Below are 18,808 nucleotides of genomic sequence, written 5' to 3' on the forward strand. Positions count from 1 at the left end.
CGCCGGGAGGTGGCCGCGGCGCGCAGGCGCGGGGGGCGGCCCCGAAGCAGGTTCTGCGTCCGGGCTTTCTGGAGGGAGGTGGCTGCGGCGCTGCACGGGCGGCGGCGTTTCCACGTGCTCTTTACGGCCGGTTGAAACCGTTGGCGGGCGCTGGCTGAGAGGTGAGGGGCGGCGGCCCAGAGGTCTGACCCGGGACGCTGGGGCTCCGGGGCGGGCGGTGTGGCGGCTGCCTGTGTTTCCCCCATTAGAGCCCCTCCTCGGACTTCCCCATTGAAGGAGGAGGCAGCGCATTCAGATCCCGCTCGTGCTCCGGGGCAGTGGAGGGACCCCTGGATTTAGGATGACCCATTCGTCCGGGTTTTCAGGCGGAAAGGCCCTCGTGTCGGGAACCCCTTCTGTCCAGGGTGATCGGGGGTCGGGGGCAAGGCTCTCGTCTTCCCTGAGGCCTGGGGAGCTCTGTCCCTAAGGAGGAGGCTTTAGGGCTCAGTGCTGGAGACCACCGACTTAGGGCCGCTGTATATAACTGCCTGGAAGTCCAGGTTTGCCACTGACTGGCTGTGTGACTTTCTGCAAGTTACTTACTCGTTTTTGTGCCTCTGTGCCTTGGTCTCTCAAAAGGAAATCCTATAGAACCTAACTCAGAGTAGTGCTGCAAGGAGTACATGAGCAGAAATTTATTAATCACCTAGGACGGGGCTTGGCACCTGGACCAGTGAAGGTCTGGATTTTGTGCAGCACCTGCCTCTGGGGAGACAGGCGGGGTGTACTTGCAAGGCTGACTTCCCTGCAGAGAGCTCGCTTGGGACCCACACAGCAACCCCCAGGCCCTCAGTGCCCAGCATAGTGTCTGACACGTGGCAGACTCCACAGCTGCTAACACCCGCGAAGGAATGCTGGTGATGCAGTGCTATGGGGAGGTGGAGAGACAAGGCTCAACTTTGGCCCGCCTCCCTGTGCTTATGTGTTAAGTGGAGTTAGAGGTGCCAGCCTCACAGGGTGAGCACACATGGAGAACATCCTCACCCCCCACAGGGGATTGGGCAAGATGGTGGACAGTGTGTACTCTTCTGTCCTTCCCTTGTCCCATACTCTTGGTTTCTTGGAATTCTACCCCTGGAAGGGACTCCTGACCCCTTGTTTCACAGATGGGAGAATTTCAGAGGGGACAGTGGCTTGTTGGAGGTCACAGGGCTCACTGGGGATTGTGCTGACATTGCCAGCCTGGCCTCCGAGGTGGGCTGTTTTGGCAGTGGTCATGGGGTCTGGGTCTGTGCATATATGTCTGTGAGAGAATGTTTTAAGAGTAGTAACTGTAGTTTTTTGTAAAAATAAACAATATAAAAATGTAGAGGCAGGAAGGTTTAAAGAGAACTTGAAATCCCAATTCTAGAACTAAGCATGAAGTTTTTGTATCGGGGAACAGGGTGGCAGAGTAGGTCCCCATGGGACAGGGACCCAGAGGAGATGAGTGATTTTATGAAGCTAGTCATGTTTAAAGAGACATGGGTTTAGCAGGGAATCAGATGCAATAGCATTGATAGGGAAATTAATAGGTCATAAGAAATGCTACCATTGGGTAAGGATGAATCTTTCCGATCTCTTATTTTCTACACAGTGCTCTAAGATAGATATTAGACCCATTTTATAGGTGAACAGAATCTGGAAAGTTAAGGTAGCTTGAGGTCATTTTCCATTGGCAGATGCAGGCTCCCTCTCAGATCTCTGGCCCTAAGTCACCAGAACATTCAACAGAACTGGGCCACCACCCTGATAAGAGGAGTCTGAGGTGCCCCACGTCCCTCACAAGTTCCCAGCCCCTGTTGTTGCCATCTGTTCCCCTCAACTCAGCCTAATTTTCCATCACCTGATATCTTCAGCTGTGACATGGGTGGTATCCTTGCTCAGTGTGTAGGGACCTTCAGAATCCTTACAGTGTAAAATGGAAGGTCACTGTAGAGCCTTGTTGTTGTTGTTCTTATTCTTGTTTTTCTTTTGGGATGAGGATCTCAGGGTCCCACATGCTGAATAATGGCCAAGCAAATGACCACAAACATGACAAGTCAAGATGACAAGGCAGGGCAGAAGCTTGGGCTTGTCACAGGCCAACTGTGCCATTCCCTGTGTCTCCAAGCCTAATGACTTAACCTCTCTGAGCCTCCGTTTTCTCTTACAGATGCCGGGGTGGTGGCATGTTCACACCTGTTCTGGAGGTGTTGGGTGCAGTTGTGATTGTTAGTGTGAAATGGCTTTATGGAGAGCTGATGATTGTATTCTGTAATTCATCTTTTTCTTGGGTTATGGCCTCTGCTGAGAGCTCAGTAAGTTGACCAAACAGATGACTAGAGACCCGGAAGCTCACACAGTGTGACTGGTCTCCTTCGGGGAAGGCTCCCAGGTGTATCTGGATCCCAGTGTACCCTGGGCATTGACCAAAGGTCTGCCAAAATGAATTACAGTGACTTACGGGGGGTGAGAACCCGAGTATGCTCTTGACCGGTCCACAAACACTTGCTTTCTCTTTTCATGTGTCCATATCTCTAGAAGGAAGAGCACACAGAATCTCTGTGGCTGTATTGGGACCTGGCCTTGTGCACAGAGAGTTGGGGAGCCAGGGAACGAAAATGGGGATCCTTATTTAGGCTCAACCCCATAAAAAATGCCATTGTGTCTTTACACTTGGGAATACAGGTTGAAATACATAATATCTAAGCCCTGTGGAGAGAGTATCCTAGAAGTCTTAATGCAGCTTGTTTCCAGCTTTCCAAATGTCTGAAGTGTAAATGTCACAAATTTACCAAAAATATCCATTTGAAAGTTTATTAGAAGTTCTTTCACGTTTACTTACTTTTGTGAAATCTGAGTAAGCTTCTTTTTTTGTTCTAGGCAGTGCTTGCTACCTTCCATTAGAGAGAGGGACTGACTTTTCAGAAGGCGCCTTTTTGTAAGCGTGTAGCATTTATGCTTCTGCCTTTGTTAAGCCTGCTCTAAGACTTGGGCCACTCGGCCCACTGCGTGGTGCCCCCCCCCGCCCCGCGCACAGGTGTTTGCTGCATACAGGAAAGGTGTTCAGATCTGAGGCTTGATCAAGGTGACTCTCGGCTAGTGCTGAGGTGTCCTCAGAGCTCTAAAAGGGAGGGGTAAGCTCCTTACAAACCTTATCTCATTAACAAGTGGGTGGCCACACCGTCCCCGTTTGAGAGCAAGTGTAAAAATGCACGGGTGGCTCTGGAGATTTGAGGCACTGAGAGACTGAGCTGTGACTTTCCCTGCAAGCTACCCATTCTGCTTGGCAGCTGCCCCCCCCCCCAAATTTCTAGATGTGAACATTTGCCACAAAAGACCAAATGAAAAGGGTGGAAGGGGTAGTTTTGCAATGGGACACATGACCAAATTCTAATCCTCTTCTGAACTGATGTTTACTTGGTGTGTGGCTAATCCCTAGAGAGATAACGTGTTTTGCACAGATATTCCGAGCATCTTTTTTGTCAACATCACTGGCTTCTTTCAGTTTATACATTTTGTTTCCAGCTAATCTCCCTGGGCCTTTAATTCCTGACCTTCAGTGACAGGCTGAGTCTTTCAGTTGGATCTCAAAGCTTTTCCCCTCCCCTCATCCCCTCGATTGAGCAACAGAATGGACCTCTGCAGTGAAAGTCAGAAAGCTCTAGGCCATAGCTTAAGTTTGAGGGGGTATTTTTCATTGTTGGATTTCATAATGAAAGTATTTTTAAAATTTTCAGCAGATAATTTGGCTGGATGCAGCTGCTTGTACCGTGTGGTCACAAAGGCCATCCATTTCTTGGTGACTAACGATTTGCACTGGTCCTTACACAAAAGTGCCTCCATGGACTATTGAATAACGTGTTGGTTCTTGTTCTGGCCTTTGTTTTCCCCTTGTGAGGCCAAGCGGCCAATGATCTCATTGCCTGCCATTGAGCATCCATCTGCTATCTACAGAATGCCAGGGTCGGGGGGAGCAGGGTCCCAGTCCACTTGATGGCAGCTCCCTAGGACTTGTGACTGGTTGGCACGTCTTTACGATAACCAGATGAGAAGATGGTCATGGTTGCCTCACATCCAAGAACAATCGGGTTTGCTTCCGTCTGGATTGGGTGCGAGGCTGTGGCTGACCACAGTCCCTCCCTTGCCAGGCCACACTGATGGCAAGCTGCGCAGGGGAATCCAGAGCCGGGGACCTTCCTTTGCGTGTAGTGTATTAGGCAAGCTGATGTCCGATGGGCAAGAGGCTTCCACGGGCATCGGCTGGGCCTTCGTAAACCCTGGGGTTGCAGCCAGGATGTACATTTCCATTCAAGGCTGAATAGAAGGGAACAGCTCTGAAACTTCCTTATATGTGACCTGACAGTGACCGAGAACATGGGAGTGGAAGAGAGGGTGATTTCATGCATGGAAATTCTCTTGTGAACCCCGTTGCTCATCTGTGAAGGATTTCTGTGTGAATCAGAGTGCACTAGTTTACTTGACCCTTACCCTTGCCTTTATAAAGAGGAAGAATATGCTGGGTCAAACAGTTGTCAGTATTTTTGCTGTGAAATTTATAATGCAAAATAACAATATTCTTGGAGGATGTAGTGATTAAAAAACTATGTAGCCATGGAAAGTTACTGTGACTCCTGTAACACTTTTGGATGAATTTGTTTTGTTGAGCACGGTAGTGTCTGCGTGAAATCTGTAAATGGTAGTTATGTATTTGCAACAGACATACTAAATCTTGGGGCAGTGCTTGGGACCCCTGGGTCTGTGAATGCCCTCCAGTAATTCAGTGCCCAGCAGCTGGGACACCTTGATACATGGCTCCACTTCTTTATTGATCCAATAAGAAGACACATGAAGGGGCGCCTGGGTGGCTCAGTGGGTTAAGCCGCTGCCTTCGGCTCAGGTCATGATCTCAGGGTCCTGGGATCGAGTCCCGCATCGGGCTCTCTGCTCAGCAGGGAGCCTGCTTCCCTTCCTCTCTCTCTCTGCCTGCCTCTCTGCCTACTTGTGATCTCTGTCTGTCAAATAAATAAATAAAATCTTTAAAAAAAAAAAAAAAAAGAAGACACATGAAGGAGGCCCCTCCCTCACCTACTCCCTGTGCACTACAACTGAGGGTACATCCTCAGAGCTAACACCTGTGGGGATGTAGTCACATCTATATGAATGTTTTCTGTGTTTTAAGAAATGTTTACACCTCTTCATTTTCTGATCCCTCCTGAATTCCCCCCTCACTATGTTCTGAAATAATTTGGCAATTCACATCTAAAGGCATGGGGGGGGGGGGCGCAAGCAAGCTTTCCATTAGAAAATGTAAGACATTTTGCTTAATGTCCCTAAAACTTCTTCCCTGGAGCCAGCCTACCAAAATTAAATACTGGGTCTGCTACTTTGTGACCTTGGAGAAGTAACTTAATCTCTCTGTTTCCATTCGCCATGTAAATTGTACACAGTAACAGTCCTTCCCTCCAAGGTTGCTGTGAGGATTAAATAGGTTAATATGTATAAAACTCTTAGAACAGGCCCTCACATGGTGAGCATGCTTAACAAATGTCAGCCACCCTTACTGTTAGTTATAACTTTACTTACATGCTGGTAGAGTTTTATGTAGTTCACTAATCAACTTCGATTCTGTTCTTTGTAGCTATTTTCATGTGAAATTATGGTTGAAAAGTGAGCTGTATGATTCTTTATTGGGAACAGAAGTTTCAGATTATAGTGATAATTATTTTTTCCTTTCTTTTAATTTTCTTTTAGGACTAGACTTCAAACCTAGCTTGTATAGAGAATACATAACCATTTAGCTAAAAATGGTATTTTTTACGTGCAATGCATGTGGTGAATCAGTGAAGAAAGTACAAGTAGAAAAGCATGTGGCTATTTGCAGAAACTGTGAATGCCTGTCTTGCATTGACTGCGGTAAAGATTTCTGGTAAGTTCTACACAATTCTTGAAGATCATATTAAAGGTCCAGACCAGTTTTAGAAGCCCTGGCCCCATGAAGCCTTAAGAAAAAAAAAAAAAATAGAGGTAAGTTTGAGGAAAGAAATTAAGGGGAAAAAAGTGCTTTATGGCTTTTTTCTAAGGACAATCCAAAGAGAAGACAAGGGGGCGGGGGGAAGATGAGGATGTTTGAAGCATTTGGTCCATCGGTGGCACTCAGTGACACCTCCTTGCCACCGTTAGGAGACCCTGAGAGGTGAAAAGTAAGGCTTCAGGAGCACAGTGCGCTGGTCACACTGAGGAGTGGGACTTATAAACCAGAAAAAGAGTTGACTCATTCACAGTGGGGGCCGGGGGAAGACTGGGCTCCCCCAGAAGTTCATGGGTGATGGTAGAGGTGAGCTCCTGGCCCCCTAGTGTGTCAGGTACTTCCACTGTGAGGGGTCTTGGGAAATGTGAGGACGGGGGGTGGGCACAGGACAGATCTCTGACTTGCTTACCTACTCTTTCCTGAGGTGGGTCATTATTTGCAGATGGCTCACCTCAGTCTTCTGCTGAGTCCCCCTGAGCTTCACAGAGTTTAAGTGCAAAGGCGGCTTTTGGTGCATCGGCCTCAGTGTCCTCTGCAGCGTTTGGAAGCCATCTGCTAAAAATCCATTTTACTTTCATTTTAGAGCAGTGATTTTTTAAAAAGTCATTTTTGGAAACTGCTAAAGACTTTGTTCATAACTATTGCTGGGAGGAAGCCTGATCTATAAAGCAGGTGAAAATTGGGTTGTTGGGGCGCCTGGGTGGCTCAGTGGGTTAAAGCCGCTGCCTTCAGCTCAGGTCATGATCCCAGGGTCCTGGGATCGAGCCCCGCATCGGGCTCTCTGCTCAGCAGGGAGCCTGCTTCCCTTCCTCTCCCTCTCTGCCTGCCTCTCTGCCTTCTTGTGATCTCTGTCAAATAAATAAATAAAATCTTTAAAAAAAAAAAAGAAAAAAAAGAAAATTGGGTTGTTTCTCATTGGGGGGACCTTGCCCCCAACCTGGTCCCAGGCATTTCCCCAAGGATCCTGCAGAGCTTCAAAATGATTGTAGGAGACAGAATCAAGTCTCCTTGTTTGCCAAGACTTGCAGATCTAGAACCTTTTAGTGATAAGATTCCACTATTTTACTCCAACTTTTAACTTACTGTATAATGAATTAGTGCTGACCTACTATATACATACTATGACCAAAAAAAAAAAAAAATACTCCCTGTCAGTGGGAGTCATCTGTATAAAAATGGGTAGGAAGTTTGGGGGTGGGCTTTATACTGAACAATCTAGAGGAAGGAGGTGATAAGCATAGGAGAACTATGGAGTACCGGAGGTCTGAGCAGCTACGAGCATCAGATAGAGCCTCCAGTTGGAGAATCCATCTGAAGGCAGAACTTTCTATCACTTTGAAGGGGCGATGACTACAAAAACCATGTGAAGTGCATCAGTGAAGAACAGAAGTATGGTGGCAAAGGTTATGAAGGTAAAACCCACAAAGGCGATATTAAACAGCAGGCATGGATTCAGGTAAGGTCTTTCTAATTCATCAGGTAGCTTCTTCTGACATCTTCTGTTTTCTCTGGAAGTCTAAGAACAAGTGCATCATATATGCAGGCAAGACGCAGAAACATTGTCTTGGGACTGGTTGAGGTTGAACAACTAAATCATGACAAGGAGTTCTTATTTCTCTGTTAATACAGTTGCAGTGTAATTTGTCTTTAATCCTATGTTTTGCAGACTTCTTGCAAAAAAGGGTTTTAGAATTCTCACTATTTTTCCCTCAGCTATGAGACTGAATGGATGCTTTCTAATCTTTATCTGCTTCTGGTGATAATTCAGCTCTTATCACTCAAACCATGTTGTAATCTGCCATATCTATCAGTCACCAGAATCGAGCCAAATAAAGATATTTTCATAAACACAAGGAATTTTCCATTTAAATAAGATGGAAACATGCACAGTAAAAATGGCAAATGCAGCAAAGTCCCTAATTCACTGAGAGGTACAGCTTCCAGAATGGTACCCCCGTTTACAGAATGGATAGCAGGAAGGATTCAGAATAGAAGGTAGGAGAGAGAAAAGATAAATGCCGTCTTTATGGAAATTCTCTATTCTCCTAGAAACCAAACAAATAATAGTTAATTCCCTTTGGTGTTAGAGTTTAAATGTGAGTTTTCAGACTTCTGGGAGGGAAAATCCTCCATTCACAAAGGAGTAACTCGGTGCCCAGTGCAGACTAAGAAGCCAGTGAAACTCCTTTTTTTAACAAAGATATTTAGGCTGGAGACCATCAGGCTCACTTTTGGGCTCATACTGAATCTTGATTCCCCCTCAAGAAACAAAAAAGAGGGCGCCTGGGTGGCTCAGTGTGTTAAGCCGCTGCCTTCGGCTCAGGTCATGATCTCAGGATCCTGGGATCGAGTCCCACATCGGGCTCTCTGCTCAGCAGGAAGCCTGCTTCCCTTCCTCTCTCTCTCTGCCTGCCTCTCTGTCTACTTGTGATCTCTGTCTGTCAAATAAATAAATAAAATCTTTAAAAAAAAAAAAAAAGAAAGAAAAGAAACAAAAAAGACATTCTAGGCCCCGAGCTTGCGGTACCTGGGTGGAGGAGTTCCTTTGTGTTTTGAAGGAAATCTTCTGAAGGCAGGGTTTGCAGCCTGCAGCCCGCTGGTTTACATGTTGTCTGTTGTTACCTAGAGCTACCAGGGCAGCGCTGAGTAGTTGGGACAGAAACCAGGTGGTCCTCAAAGCCTAAAATCTTGACTACCTGGCCCTTCACAGAAAAGGTTTGCTGGGCCTGCTGTAAACTGTCAGACTTCAGTAGCACTGTCACTGGATTCTATATCAAGAGCTGTCCGCCAGCTTCCGTCCTGGTCCACCTGCCCACCAGTCATCGGATTCCTCCCTGGGCCCCTAGGTGGCTCTGTGAACAGATGGATGCGTGTACTGGGAGAATGAATGAGCTGGGTGTGACCTCTCTGACAGCTGGACTCAGGGCAGGGTGGGGGGTTGTACTTTTTAAAAAATCCTTAAACCCCTTCAGTTTTAAAGACAGAATTTTGGAATCCTGTCAGTATTAACGTTCTTGGAGCATCCTTCTAGAGTTCTCTGTGCTCACACACAGAGTGGATAGATGGCTCAGGGAGAGAGCGCCTGCTTGCTGGGGTCACAGTGTTTTCCTCCGAGCTTTGTCCCCAGTGGCCTGTTCTCTTGTGACACTACGTGGCCAGTGCCCAGCCAGCTTGACTTCTTCCTATTCCACCTTGTGTCATTGTCTTGATTGGTTTTTCTGCCTGAGGGCCTAGAAAATCTTTGTCTCAGCCTCCTCTGAGTCTCCTGTACCCATTTTTTCTGGTGTGTTTATATGTAGCTTTCTTTCCTAATGCAAGGACATTATCCTGCATTATGCTATGTTGATTTGTCCTGTTGGCTCATATGAGTGACCATCTTTCTTGTGTGCTATCATTGCTCTCATTTGAATAGCTATCTTTTTCCTCTGCCTTCACTCAGATTGCCATAAGCATTTTCCTAGGTCACTCATTTAATTTTCATCCCTGTTCTTTTCTTGCCATTTCAGATTTATTAGATCTAGACAATCGCTTGTTTTCTCGGTCCTCAGGTAATTTCCTAGTCTGTAATAGCCATTTTTGTCTCAGTCTTTGGATCACTTTTGGCTTTTTTTTCCCCCAAGTTTCTTTAGAAAATAAGTTACATAAGACCTAGCATTGACCACTTTAACCATTTTTAAGTACACAATTAAGTACATTTCACACTGCTGTGCAACCAGCACCACCGTCCATCTCTAGAATGTTTTCATCTTCCCAAACTGAAACTCTGGTCCTGTCAAACACTAACTCTTCATGTCCCCTCCTCCCCCAGCCCCTGACACGTACCATTCTGCTTTCTCTCTCTCTGAATCTGACTACTCTAGGGACTTCGTACACTATTTGCCCTTTGGCTCTTGACGTGGCCATCCTTATGCCAGTGCCATGCATTTGTGATTACTCTAGCTTTATGATGGGCTTGGAAATCAGAAAGCATGAGACCTCCAGCTTTTTCTTTTTCAAGACTATTGTAGCTATTTGGTGTCCCTTCAGATTCCATGTGCATTTTAGGGGGGAGTTTTCTATTTCCGCAAAAAAAAAAAACACCCCACAAATGTCAATTGGATTTTCATAGGCTTGCATCTGAACCTATACCTCACTTTGGTTGGTAATGCCATCTTAATATTAAGTCTTTCAACCCGCAACACAATGTCTTTCCATTTATTTGTGACTTTTTTCTTTTTCTTTTTTAAATCATTTTTTTAAGTTTTATTTTTTAAGAAATCTGTACATCCAGCATGGGGCTTGAACTCACAACCCTGAGATCAAGAGTAACATGCTCCTCCTACTGAGCCAGCCAGGAACCCCTGTTTGTGTCTTTCAATGATGTTCATAGTTTTCAGCATATAAGTCTTTCCCCTCCTTAATGATTAAGTTTATTTCATTCTTTTTGTTGCTGTTGTAAATGGACTTAATTTCTTGATTTCATTCTCAGAGTGTCTGTTAGTATCTAGAAATCTAGAACTTAATTTTCAAGTGTGGATTTTGCATCCTGTGACTGCTGAATTTATTGGTTCTAATGGGATTTTTTTTTTTTATATAGAATCTTTAGGGCATTCTGCACGTAAGACAAATCATTTATGAAGAATTGATTTTACTTCTTTCTAATTTGGATGCTTTTATTTCTTTTTCTTGCCTAATTGCTCCAGTTATGACTTTTAGTACTGTGGTGAATTTATAAGCATAGACATGAAAATAAAATCTGGCCTTGGGATGAGAAACCTGTAGCCATGGGAAAGGATACTTAATTTGGCTTTCATGAAACTCCTGTGCCAGTTGTTTATTACTTTTGCTTTATCTTCCTTTTTTGTAGAAAATTAATGAATTAATAAAAAGACCCAATGTCAGCCCCAAAGTGAGAGAACTTTTAGAGCAAATTAGTGGTTTTGACAACGTTCCCAGGAAAAAGGCAAAATTTCAGGTATGGATTTGCTGCGTCTTCCCTGAGTGGAGGGGATGTGTGGCCCACTGGTAACTGAGCATGCATGTACCTGTCAAAATGGAGCAAGTGGTTTTTTTTTTTTTTTTTTCTTCTTCTTTTTGTTCCTTATAGAATTGGATGAAGAACAGTTTAAAAGTTCATAATGAATCTATTCTGGAACAGGTGTGGAATATCTTTTCTGAAGCTTCCAGCAATGTAAGTCAGATCTAATTTTAGATTTCCAGTGTGGCAAAAGTGATTAGTAATAATGAAATGGGAATGTCTTATTTTTGGAGGTCAAGACAGCCTTCTTTTTCAGAGAGCCTCTTTGTGCCTTCATTTATGGGAAAGAATAAACTGAATGCACTGCAAAGAAGATTTCCTTATTGTGCAGAGAAAGGTATTTAATCTCGATGTTTGATAATGGTAGCAGCTAACATTTCCTTAGAAATCAGGCAGTGGGATGCACTGGGAAGAGCAGGAGCTTTGGGTGTCTGACAGACCTGGTTTGAATCCCTGCCGTGCTATTGTTTGATTTGGGGCACTTTATTTAACCTCTCTGAGCCTCAGTTTCCTTGTCTTAAAAGTGGATAGTCTTGTTCATGTCTTTATTCAGTACTTGGTGAGAGCCTAATCTGTGGCAGGCCCTGAACAAAAATGTGTAATATGTCAGGTGGCGACAGTGCCACGAAGAGAATAAACAGTGAGGACATGGGCGTGACCAGGGGTTCTTGTAGGGGAGGGGTTCCCAGAAGGCCCCGTACATGGATTAAAGCAGCTGAGGCTATGGAAGCACCCCTTTTTGCAGGTGCTGGTGTGGTGTGGGCATCTGCTGAGCTTCTGTCTCCTTCCCCTGCAGAGTGGGCACCTGCCTGCAGTAACTCAGCCTCCTAGCAGGTTCGATCTGAGACCCCCCCTAGATGTGGACTCTGTGCAGAGAGTCTTGGTTTGATATCCTGTGGCCATCTTACTGGTGACATTGTTCATTTAAAAATTTTTCCCCATTAATTCACCTGCACTTTGTTCCGACTTGGAGCTTATATCCCATTTGGAGACTTACATCATTAGTAGTTTGAAAAACAGCAGTGAGCTTTTCTGACCGTGTTTTATTCTGTTCACGTTGCCAGGAGTAGACGGACTTATGTAGAGTAGTTTGGGCAGGACCTCGGGACAACGATGAAACTGTCCTGGCATTTGACTCTTTCAGAACATACAAATTGGGCCTTTGGAGTCTTAGAACCAGTCACACGTGTGCCATCCTGCACGGGGCGGTGCTAGTCTCTGCATTATCCCAGTTGTGGTACGTGTGCTGCCGAAGTGGGCGCTGTCACCAGTCATTTAATTAGCATTTCTGAGGCACCGTCTTTGTAAAGGTTATTTCCATGATTTTTAAGTAAGAATCAAAGATTTGGAATCACTTAGGTCGCTGCAGAGTTTAGGAAAAATGTCTTTTCTGATTGCCCTTTTGAAACTGAACATATTAAGAAGTAAATGAATAATCAGTATGCAGCTCATGGAAACTTGAGCTCTGTAAGACATGGCTTGTTGCTGCTTTGCCTCTGGTGTTGATCCAGCCAGCCAGAGGCCCTATGTCCTCATCTGCTGGGATGCTTCCTCTGCCCCAGCAGAGCTGGCCTGGTCCCCATGCAGGCAGCTGTAATCAGGACAATGTCCTGCCCTTAGAGAGCTGTGTTCCAGTGTGGGACAGATAACTATGTACGGGGGGTCTAGGCCAGAACACCACGACAGGGCGTGGGAGGTACAAGGAAGAAATGGAAGGCAGGAGGAGGGGTGCAGAGTGGGAGGGGCTCTGTTTGGAAAAAGGGTCAACGAAGGTGTCACTGAAGAGACCACATTTAGAGAGAGTCTGGAATGAAGTAGAAAGAAGATGGGGAATGACTTTGTTCACTCATTACCAAGTGGCTGCAAGATGGGGTGACTGTCTCCCCCTCTGGGTGCAGAGGGGAGGCAGCAGCTGGAGACATGGTCTGCACTGGGTAGAAGACAGGCTCAGGTTTGTGGCTTTCAGTGGTCATACAGTGCCTGACTAAGAAAATGAAACTGTAGGTCAGGAGTGAAGCGACTTTGTCCCTTCTTCCTCCTGAGTCTGCTTCTGAGATCATTTCCTGCCCGTCTGGCTGATTTCCCTGAGCTGCTGGGGAAATGGCAGCTGGTCAGTTTACCATTCCTCTCCCAAGGTCTGTGCTCTCAGCCAGGGCTGAGCACTGAATGAGGCGTGAGGCAAAGCCAGTCCTTTTCTCAGCTCCCTCCTTGAGACCCAGGCTCCCAAAGGAGGAAGACTGGAGGTGACTTGGCCTGTCACCTGGCTGGTACCTAATGAAGACGGCACCCCTGTTGGGTGAGGAGTCCAGGGTTCCCAGAGCAGTTCAGGACATTTCTGGGGCCATCTCCTGTGAAGGGGCTATCGTGGAGACCAGCAGATGTTCAGGGGTGGGGCAGCGGACAGTGGGACCCATTCTGCTGGAGTCTGTTCTCAGTCGGATCTGCGTGCTGGCTTGAATGAGGCAGTGCAGCAGCCGGACGTTTATCTTCCTCCAGGGCATGTAGCTCTTTTGCTTCCTCTGCTTCCCTGCTCCCCGGGCTTCACCCTCCAGCCACGTGTCCCGGAGGCCCATCCTCCAATCTGAATAACAAGTACATGAGACCTGTGTAGTACTGCAGAGCTCACAGAGCCTGTCCTGTACGCTCAGTGGCTCCTTTGAGCATCCTCAGTCTGCTCCTCCTTACTGAGTGCCATGAGCTGTAAGCCCAGGACATCACTTCCCATTTTATTCGTACATCAGCTGTACAAGGTACATCTTACACCCTTTCATTCTGTCAGTGAGGAAATCGGTTTGGAGCAGATAAATAACTTGCCCTGAGTCACCCGGCTAGTAATTAACTGAGCTGGTGCTTGAATCCAGGTCTGCAGATGCGTAAATCCCGTGGTTTCTGCTGTACCGAAGTGCTCACCTTCTATCAGAAAGAAAGGTGAAGAGTGCACTAAAATTAAAGGTCTAGCTTATGTGACATAAGGATTCATCAGTTTTCCAGTGGAATGAAAATGTTTGTTAAATTCAGGGTGGAGTGTGGGCTGGGGGAAGTTTTTTTTTCCCCCCCATTGGATAATATTTACTGCTACATTTTAGCTCTTGGTTGGAGGGCGTCAGAGTTATAAAATGGTAAGTAGTAGACATTTTTCTTGGAACAGTTTGCTTAGTAGCCATGTGCAGTGACGTGAACGGTCTGGGATGAGTATTTATGCGTCTCTTGGTTTTGCCTCGTAATAAGGAAGCAGTCGGTAAGGGTCAAGACCGGCAGCCCCTCACCCAGGCGGTCAGCCCACCCCGAGCAGAGCTCTCTGCTAAGGTACCAGCCTCTGAAACAAATGACCGCACCGAAAAGCAAGCAGAGGTGAAGAAGAATAAAAGAGAAAGGAAGGAAGAAAGGCAGAAGAATAGGAAAAAAGAGAAGAAAGAACTAAAATTAGAAAACCACCAAGAGAACTCGAAGAATCAAAAGCCTAAGAAGCACAAAACAGCCCAGGCGGCTGGAGGGGAAGCCCTGAGGTCTGCAGGGAAGAAAAGCCAGAGAAAGGCGGACGAGGCGGAGGGGGCTGCTGACAGGGCAGAGGATGGAGCTGGGGCCTGTGCAGGAGACGCCGAGGAGGAGCCCACAAAAGCTCGGCCTGGGAAGAGAAAGCAGAAGCACTTGGAAGGTGTGTGGCAAGTGTACGCTCTGGGCTTTGTGAAGCAGATTGTAAAGCAGTGAATTGGGGCTGGGTCAACTCTGTTAGACCTCACATTTGAACCAGGTAAGGCCAAGGGCTTAAGCTTTGGGCTCTGGCCAGGCAAGTGAGCACCTCTCAATTTGCCATGTGCTCCTATCATGTGGAGAAGGAGAAGCCCACAGGTGCTGGGTTGCTTGGGCAGTGGGCAAGATGACGGATATAAGCAGCCTGGCCTTTTGTTAAATGGTAGCAGCTATTATAAATGCAAACCTTTTTTTTTTTTTTCAATCCTGCTACTTAGATGACACAGATTATAAGAAGAAAAAGAGAAAGTTCTCAGGACCTCCTGAGGGCGGAGAACCAGAAAACCATGAGGCTCCTACAAAAGGTATGACTGCCATCATTTGGAGAGGTCTGCCTTCCAGGGTGGGGAAGGACCTGGGACCTTCAGGCAGGTCATCCCCTCCAGAGGCACATGGAAGACTGAAAGCAGATTCAGGTAGGGTGTGAGAGCTCTGTGGGTTACTGTCCAGTGTCTTTCTAGTTTTAAGGGTAAAACTGTCTGGACTTGAAATACATGATCTTTGGAACTGAAAAAGCCAGCATGGCCTTCTGAGGTGGTGTTTCCTTTCCCTTCTTCCTGCTTCCCTTGACCCTGCCCCTCTTACTCTCCTGGAAGTGCCCAGCAGCCTCCCATCTCTGGCTGCTCCCCACATCTCCTTGCTTGGAACTCCCTCAGCCAGAATGTATACTTGTCAGAACCCAGTCCCTGGCCTTCACTATTGCTCTAAAACGCTGCCTCCTCCAGTGAGATCCAAGGCTTTATTAGTGGAGGTTCAGTAACTGCCTAAGCTGGGTTAGACCTCTTAGTTTGGAACCCACCTGCACCTGACTTGGAATGTGTAAGGCTTTTTTAAATTCCTTTTTTGTTTTAAGACAATAGTAGATTCACATGCAGTTGTAAGAAGTAAAAGAGACCTAGGTATCCTTTTCCCAGTTTCCTCCAAGGGTCACACCCTGCACAACTGAGTGTCTCCATCGATGCTGACATCAGTACAGTCAAGAGAGGAAGGTTTCCAGCGCCCCAGGGAGCCCCAATGTGGGCCCGTGTCACATGTCTGTTTCTCCCCTGCCCCACTTGCCCCCAGCAATCACCAATCTGTTCACTGTTTTTGTAATTTCATACTTTCAGAACATTACCCAAATGACATCATTTAGTATGTCAATTTTTGATATTAACTCTTTTCGCTCGGCCTTATTATCTGGAAATACATCCAGGTTGCACGAATTGGTAATCCTGTCCTTTGATTAAGTCCCAGTCCATGGCATGGGTGGACGAGTTTGCTTGACTGTCATCTCCTGAAGGACACGTGGGTTGTTTCCAGGCTTTGGTTGCTCTGAGTGACTTCTCAGAGGTGAACAAAGCTGTGTCAGCATTTATGCACTGGTTTGTATGGAGCACACATCACTTTTTCCGGAAGAAATGTCCAGGAGTGCAGTTGCTGTGTGGTGTGGGGCCTGCGTATTGTTTTTTAAAGAAACTGCCTGCATTTTTAGGGTGGCCGCACTGCTCTGTATCACCCAGCAATGTGAGACTCTCCCGGGTCTCCCAGGTCCCAGCCAGAGTTTGATGGTGATACTAGTTCTTTTTCCATTCTGATTAGTGTGCAGTAATAGCTCGGGCTGATTTCAACTTGTTCATCCCTCATGATGTTGAACGTCTTTTTGTGTACTTGTTTGCCATCTGTTATCTCTTCATTATAACATCTGTTTCTGTCTTCTGCCCCTTGTGAAGTTGGTTTTCTTTCTTACTATTAAGAGTTGAGAGTTCTTTACATATTCAGCCCCAAATACTAATTCTTGTTGGCTCTGTGGTTTGTAAGGGTTATTTTTTTCCTTCGGCTTATGGTTTATCTTTATTTTCTTAAGAGAATCTTTTCTAAATTTTTTTTCCTTTTTTTTTTTTTTTTTTTTAAAAAGAGAGAAGGAGCAAGAACACAAGTGGCAGAGGGGGAGGGGCAAAGGGCAAGGAAGAGAGAAAATCCCAAGCAGGCTCCACAGTCCATGCAGAGCCCAGCAGTAGGTTTGATCTCACAACCTGGAGCCAAAATCAAGTCAGACATTCAACTGACGGAGCCACCCAAGCGCCCTATTAACAATCTTTTATAGAGCAAACTTTTTAGTTTTGATGAAGCCTAATTTGTCATTTCCCCTTTACAGGTCATGTTTTGGTCCCATGTCTGAGAACTCTTTGCTTATTAACCTGGGATCCCAAAGGTTTCTTCCCACGTTTTCCTAAATGTTATAGTTTTATATTTTATTCTTCAGCCCGTGATCCAGCTGGAGTTGATTTTCAAGTAAAAGAAGAGACTGAGTGCAAGGTTCATTTTTTTTGCGGGTCCCTGTGTAATCGCTCCAGCGATTTGTTAAGAAGGCGGTTACCTCACTGAATTGCTTTTGTACCTTCTCAAAAGTCAGTTTGGCGTCTTTGTGTAGTTCTCTCTGGTTCTTAATTCTGTTTCATTGATGTGTGTGTGCCCTCTCCAAATACCACACAGTCTTGGTCCCTATAAGTGTATCAGAGGTCTCAAAACCGGGGACCACTTATCCTGCTTCATCCTTACAGTGGCGATGGCACTCAGGGTGCCCGCATGACATGCAGTTCACTCACTCTGTGAGTGTATGCCGGGAGGCGAGTCGGGCTTGTTGGCCCCTGTGCTCGGACAGGTCAGGCACACCTGCTACTTGGTACTGTCAGGTGCGTTAGTTTCCTGGGTGGCAAACAGATGTCACACAGATAGTTTCTTTATCCCTCTGGTAGTACACCAAAACAAAATGTTTTATGTATTATTCTTTATATTGTAGGTAAATTCAACTGGAAGGGAACCATTAAAGCAGTTCTGAAACAGGCCCCAGACAATGAAGTAGCCATCAAAAAGCTAAGGAAAAAGGTATGGCTCCTGAACCCAGGTATACAAGCTGGGGAGAGCCCCTTCTTAAAGCTGTACAGGTTTTGTGTTTTTTCCCCCATCTAAAATACTACACATTTGTTTGTATCTTGGTGATTTTCAATCTGCTTACTAGTTCCTCAGGGCTGATGGGAGGGAATTGGGCCAAAACCCATCGTACTTTGTTAGCCAGAACAGTGCCCACATTAACTTGAAAATGACAGTTTTTGGTGTTTTGCTCTCTTCTGCTTATTCCAGAGCAGTCGTTTCTTCTGTTCTTGCATCTAATTCTGCATTTCTGTGTGATACCCATCCAGCAGAGTGCTCCTATGTGTACAGGTGTCTGAATTTCCACAGAACACACCTGTGTTACCAATGCCTGTTCCTTTTGTTTTTTACTGTTGTCCTAATTCTGGGTTAAAGAAACAACATTCCAGGCAAATTTTCAGGAAAAAGATCACCAATTTGATGATTGTTTTTCCTTGTGAAGGTTTTAGCTCAGTATTACGCAGTGACGAATGAGCATCACAAGTCTGAAGAGGAGCTCCTGACCATCTTTAACAAGAAAATCAGCAAGAACCCTACCTTTAAGTTACTAAAGGACAAAGTCAAGCTTTTGAAATGAACATTTTTATATTTAAAAATGGAATCTGTTCTGTTGATGTCTTTCACTGCTGTTTATAAAACGTAATGAATTATAACAACTCCTAATTTTGCTTTCAAAGCTGTATTTTTAAGTTAAGGATAAAGTCTATTTTTGGTAGAACTTTTATGAGAAAATATATTCTTACCCAAGATTCTAAATCTGGTGGTGAAAATTGTTGTATTTGACGGAATACTTTTATGGTGAAAAACTTTTAAAATTTTACAAGTAAAAAAAAAATTCCTCCTTTGGAGCAGACAAAAAAAGTGTTTTAACTGCATCACTTCTATACAGTTTTAATTAGAGGTTTTGGTGGGTTTGTTGTGTTGTCAGAACATGTGAAATGGTCACGAGAGTCCTCAGTCTGTGACTCTCCGGAAGGCCCCCTCTTCAGATGAGGTTTGTTTGTAACAGTCTGGCCCGTCTGCACTGTGGCCCTGTCCTGCTTTGGCCTGAGACAGACTGTGACCACCTAGGGGAAATCGCTTGCCTGAAGCAGAGC

General features: G+C 45.6%; 2 protein-coding genes across 4 annotated transcripts in view; one reads left to right on the top strand and one right to left on the bottom strand.

The window, feature by feature from the left end:
- ZBTB49 (zinc finger and BTB domain containing 49) overlaps positions 1-18,808 on the bottom strand; it is a 56,962-nt gene that overhangs the window by 27,070 nt on the left and 11,084 nt on the right. The window lies entirely within an intron of this gene.
- Positions 6-18,467, top strand: LYAR (Ly1 antibody reactive). Of its 2 annotated transcripts, none has more exons than XM_047718871.1 (9): positions 6-161; positions 5,755-5,929; positions 7,373-7,487; positions 10,878-10,985; positions 11,118-11,201; positions 14,277-14,703; positions 15,017-15,214; positions 17,581-17,666; positions 18,154-18,467. In XM_047718871.1, the coding sequence occupies exons 2-9, from the start codon at positions 5,808-5,810 to the stop codon at positions 18,286-18,288; spliced, it is 1,275 nt and encodes a 424-aa protein (XP_047574827.1). In that variant the 5' UTR covers positions 6-161; positions 5,755-5,807; the 3' UTR covers positions 18,289-18,467. The 2 variants fall into 2 exon arrangements, with proteins under 2 accessions (XP_047574827.1, XP_047574828.1); XM_047718872.1 differs by having other exon boundaries at positions 15,017-15,103.

This window comes from Lutra lutra, chromosome 2 (assembly GCF_902655055.1).
Source record: "Lutra lutra chromosome 2, mLutLut1.2, whole genome shotgun sequence".
Taxonomy (NCBI): Eukaryota; Metazoa; Chordata; class Mammalia; order Carnivora; family Mustelidae; genus Lutra; species Lutra lutra.

Coding starts and splice junctions, on each gene's coding strand:
- LYAR (XM_047718871.1), top strand. CDS start 5,808: ATGGTATTTTTTACGTGCAATGCATGTGGTGAATCAGTGAAGAAAGTA. Junction 11,202..14,276: donor TTTCTGAAGCTTCCAGCAAT/GTAAGTCAGATC, acceptor CCTCGTAATAAG/GAAGCAGTCGGTAAGGGTCA. Junction 15,215..17,580: donor AAGACTGAAAGCAGATTCAG/GTAGGGTGTGAG, acceptor TTTATATTGTAG/GTAAATTCAACTGGAAGGGA.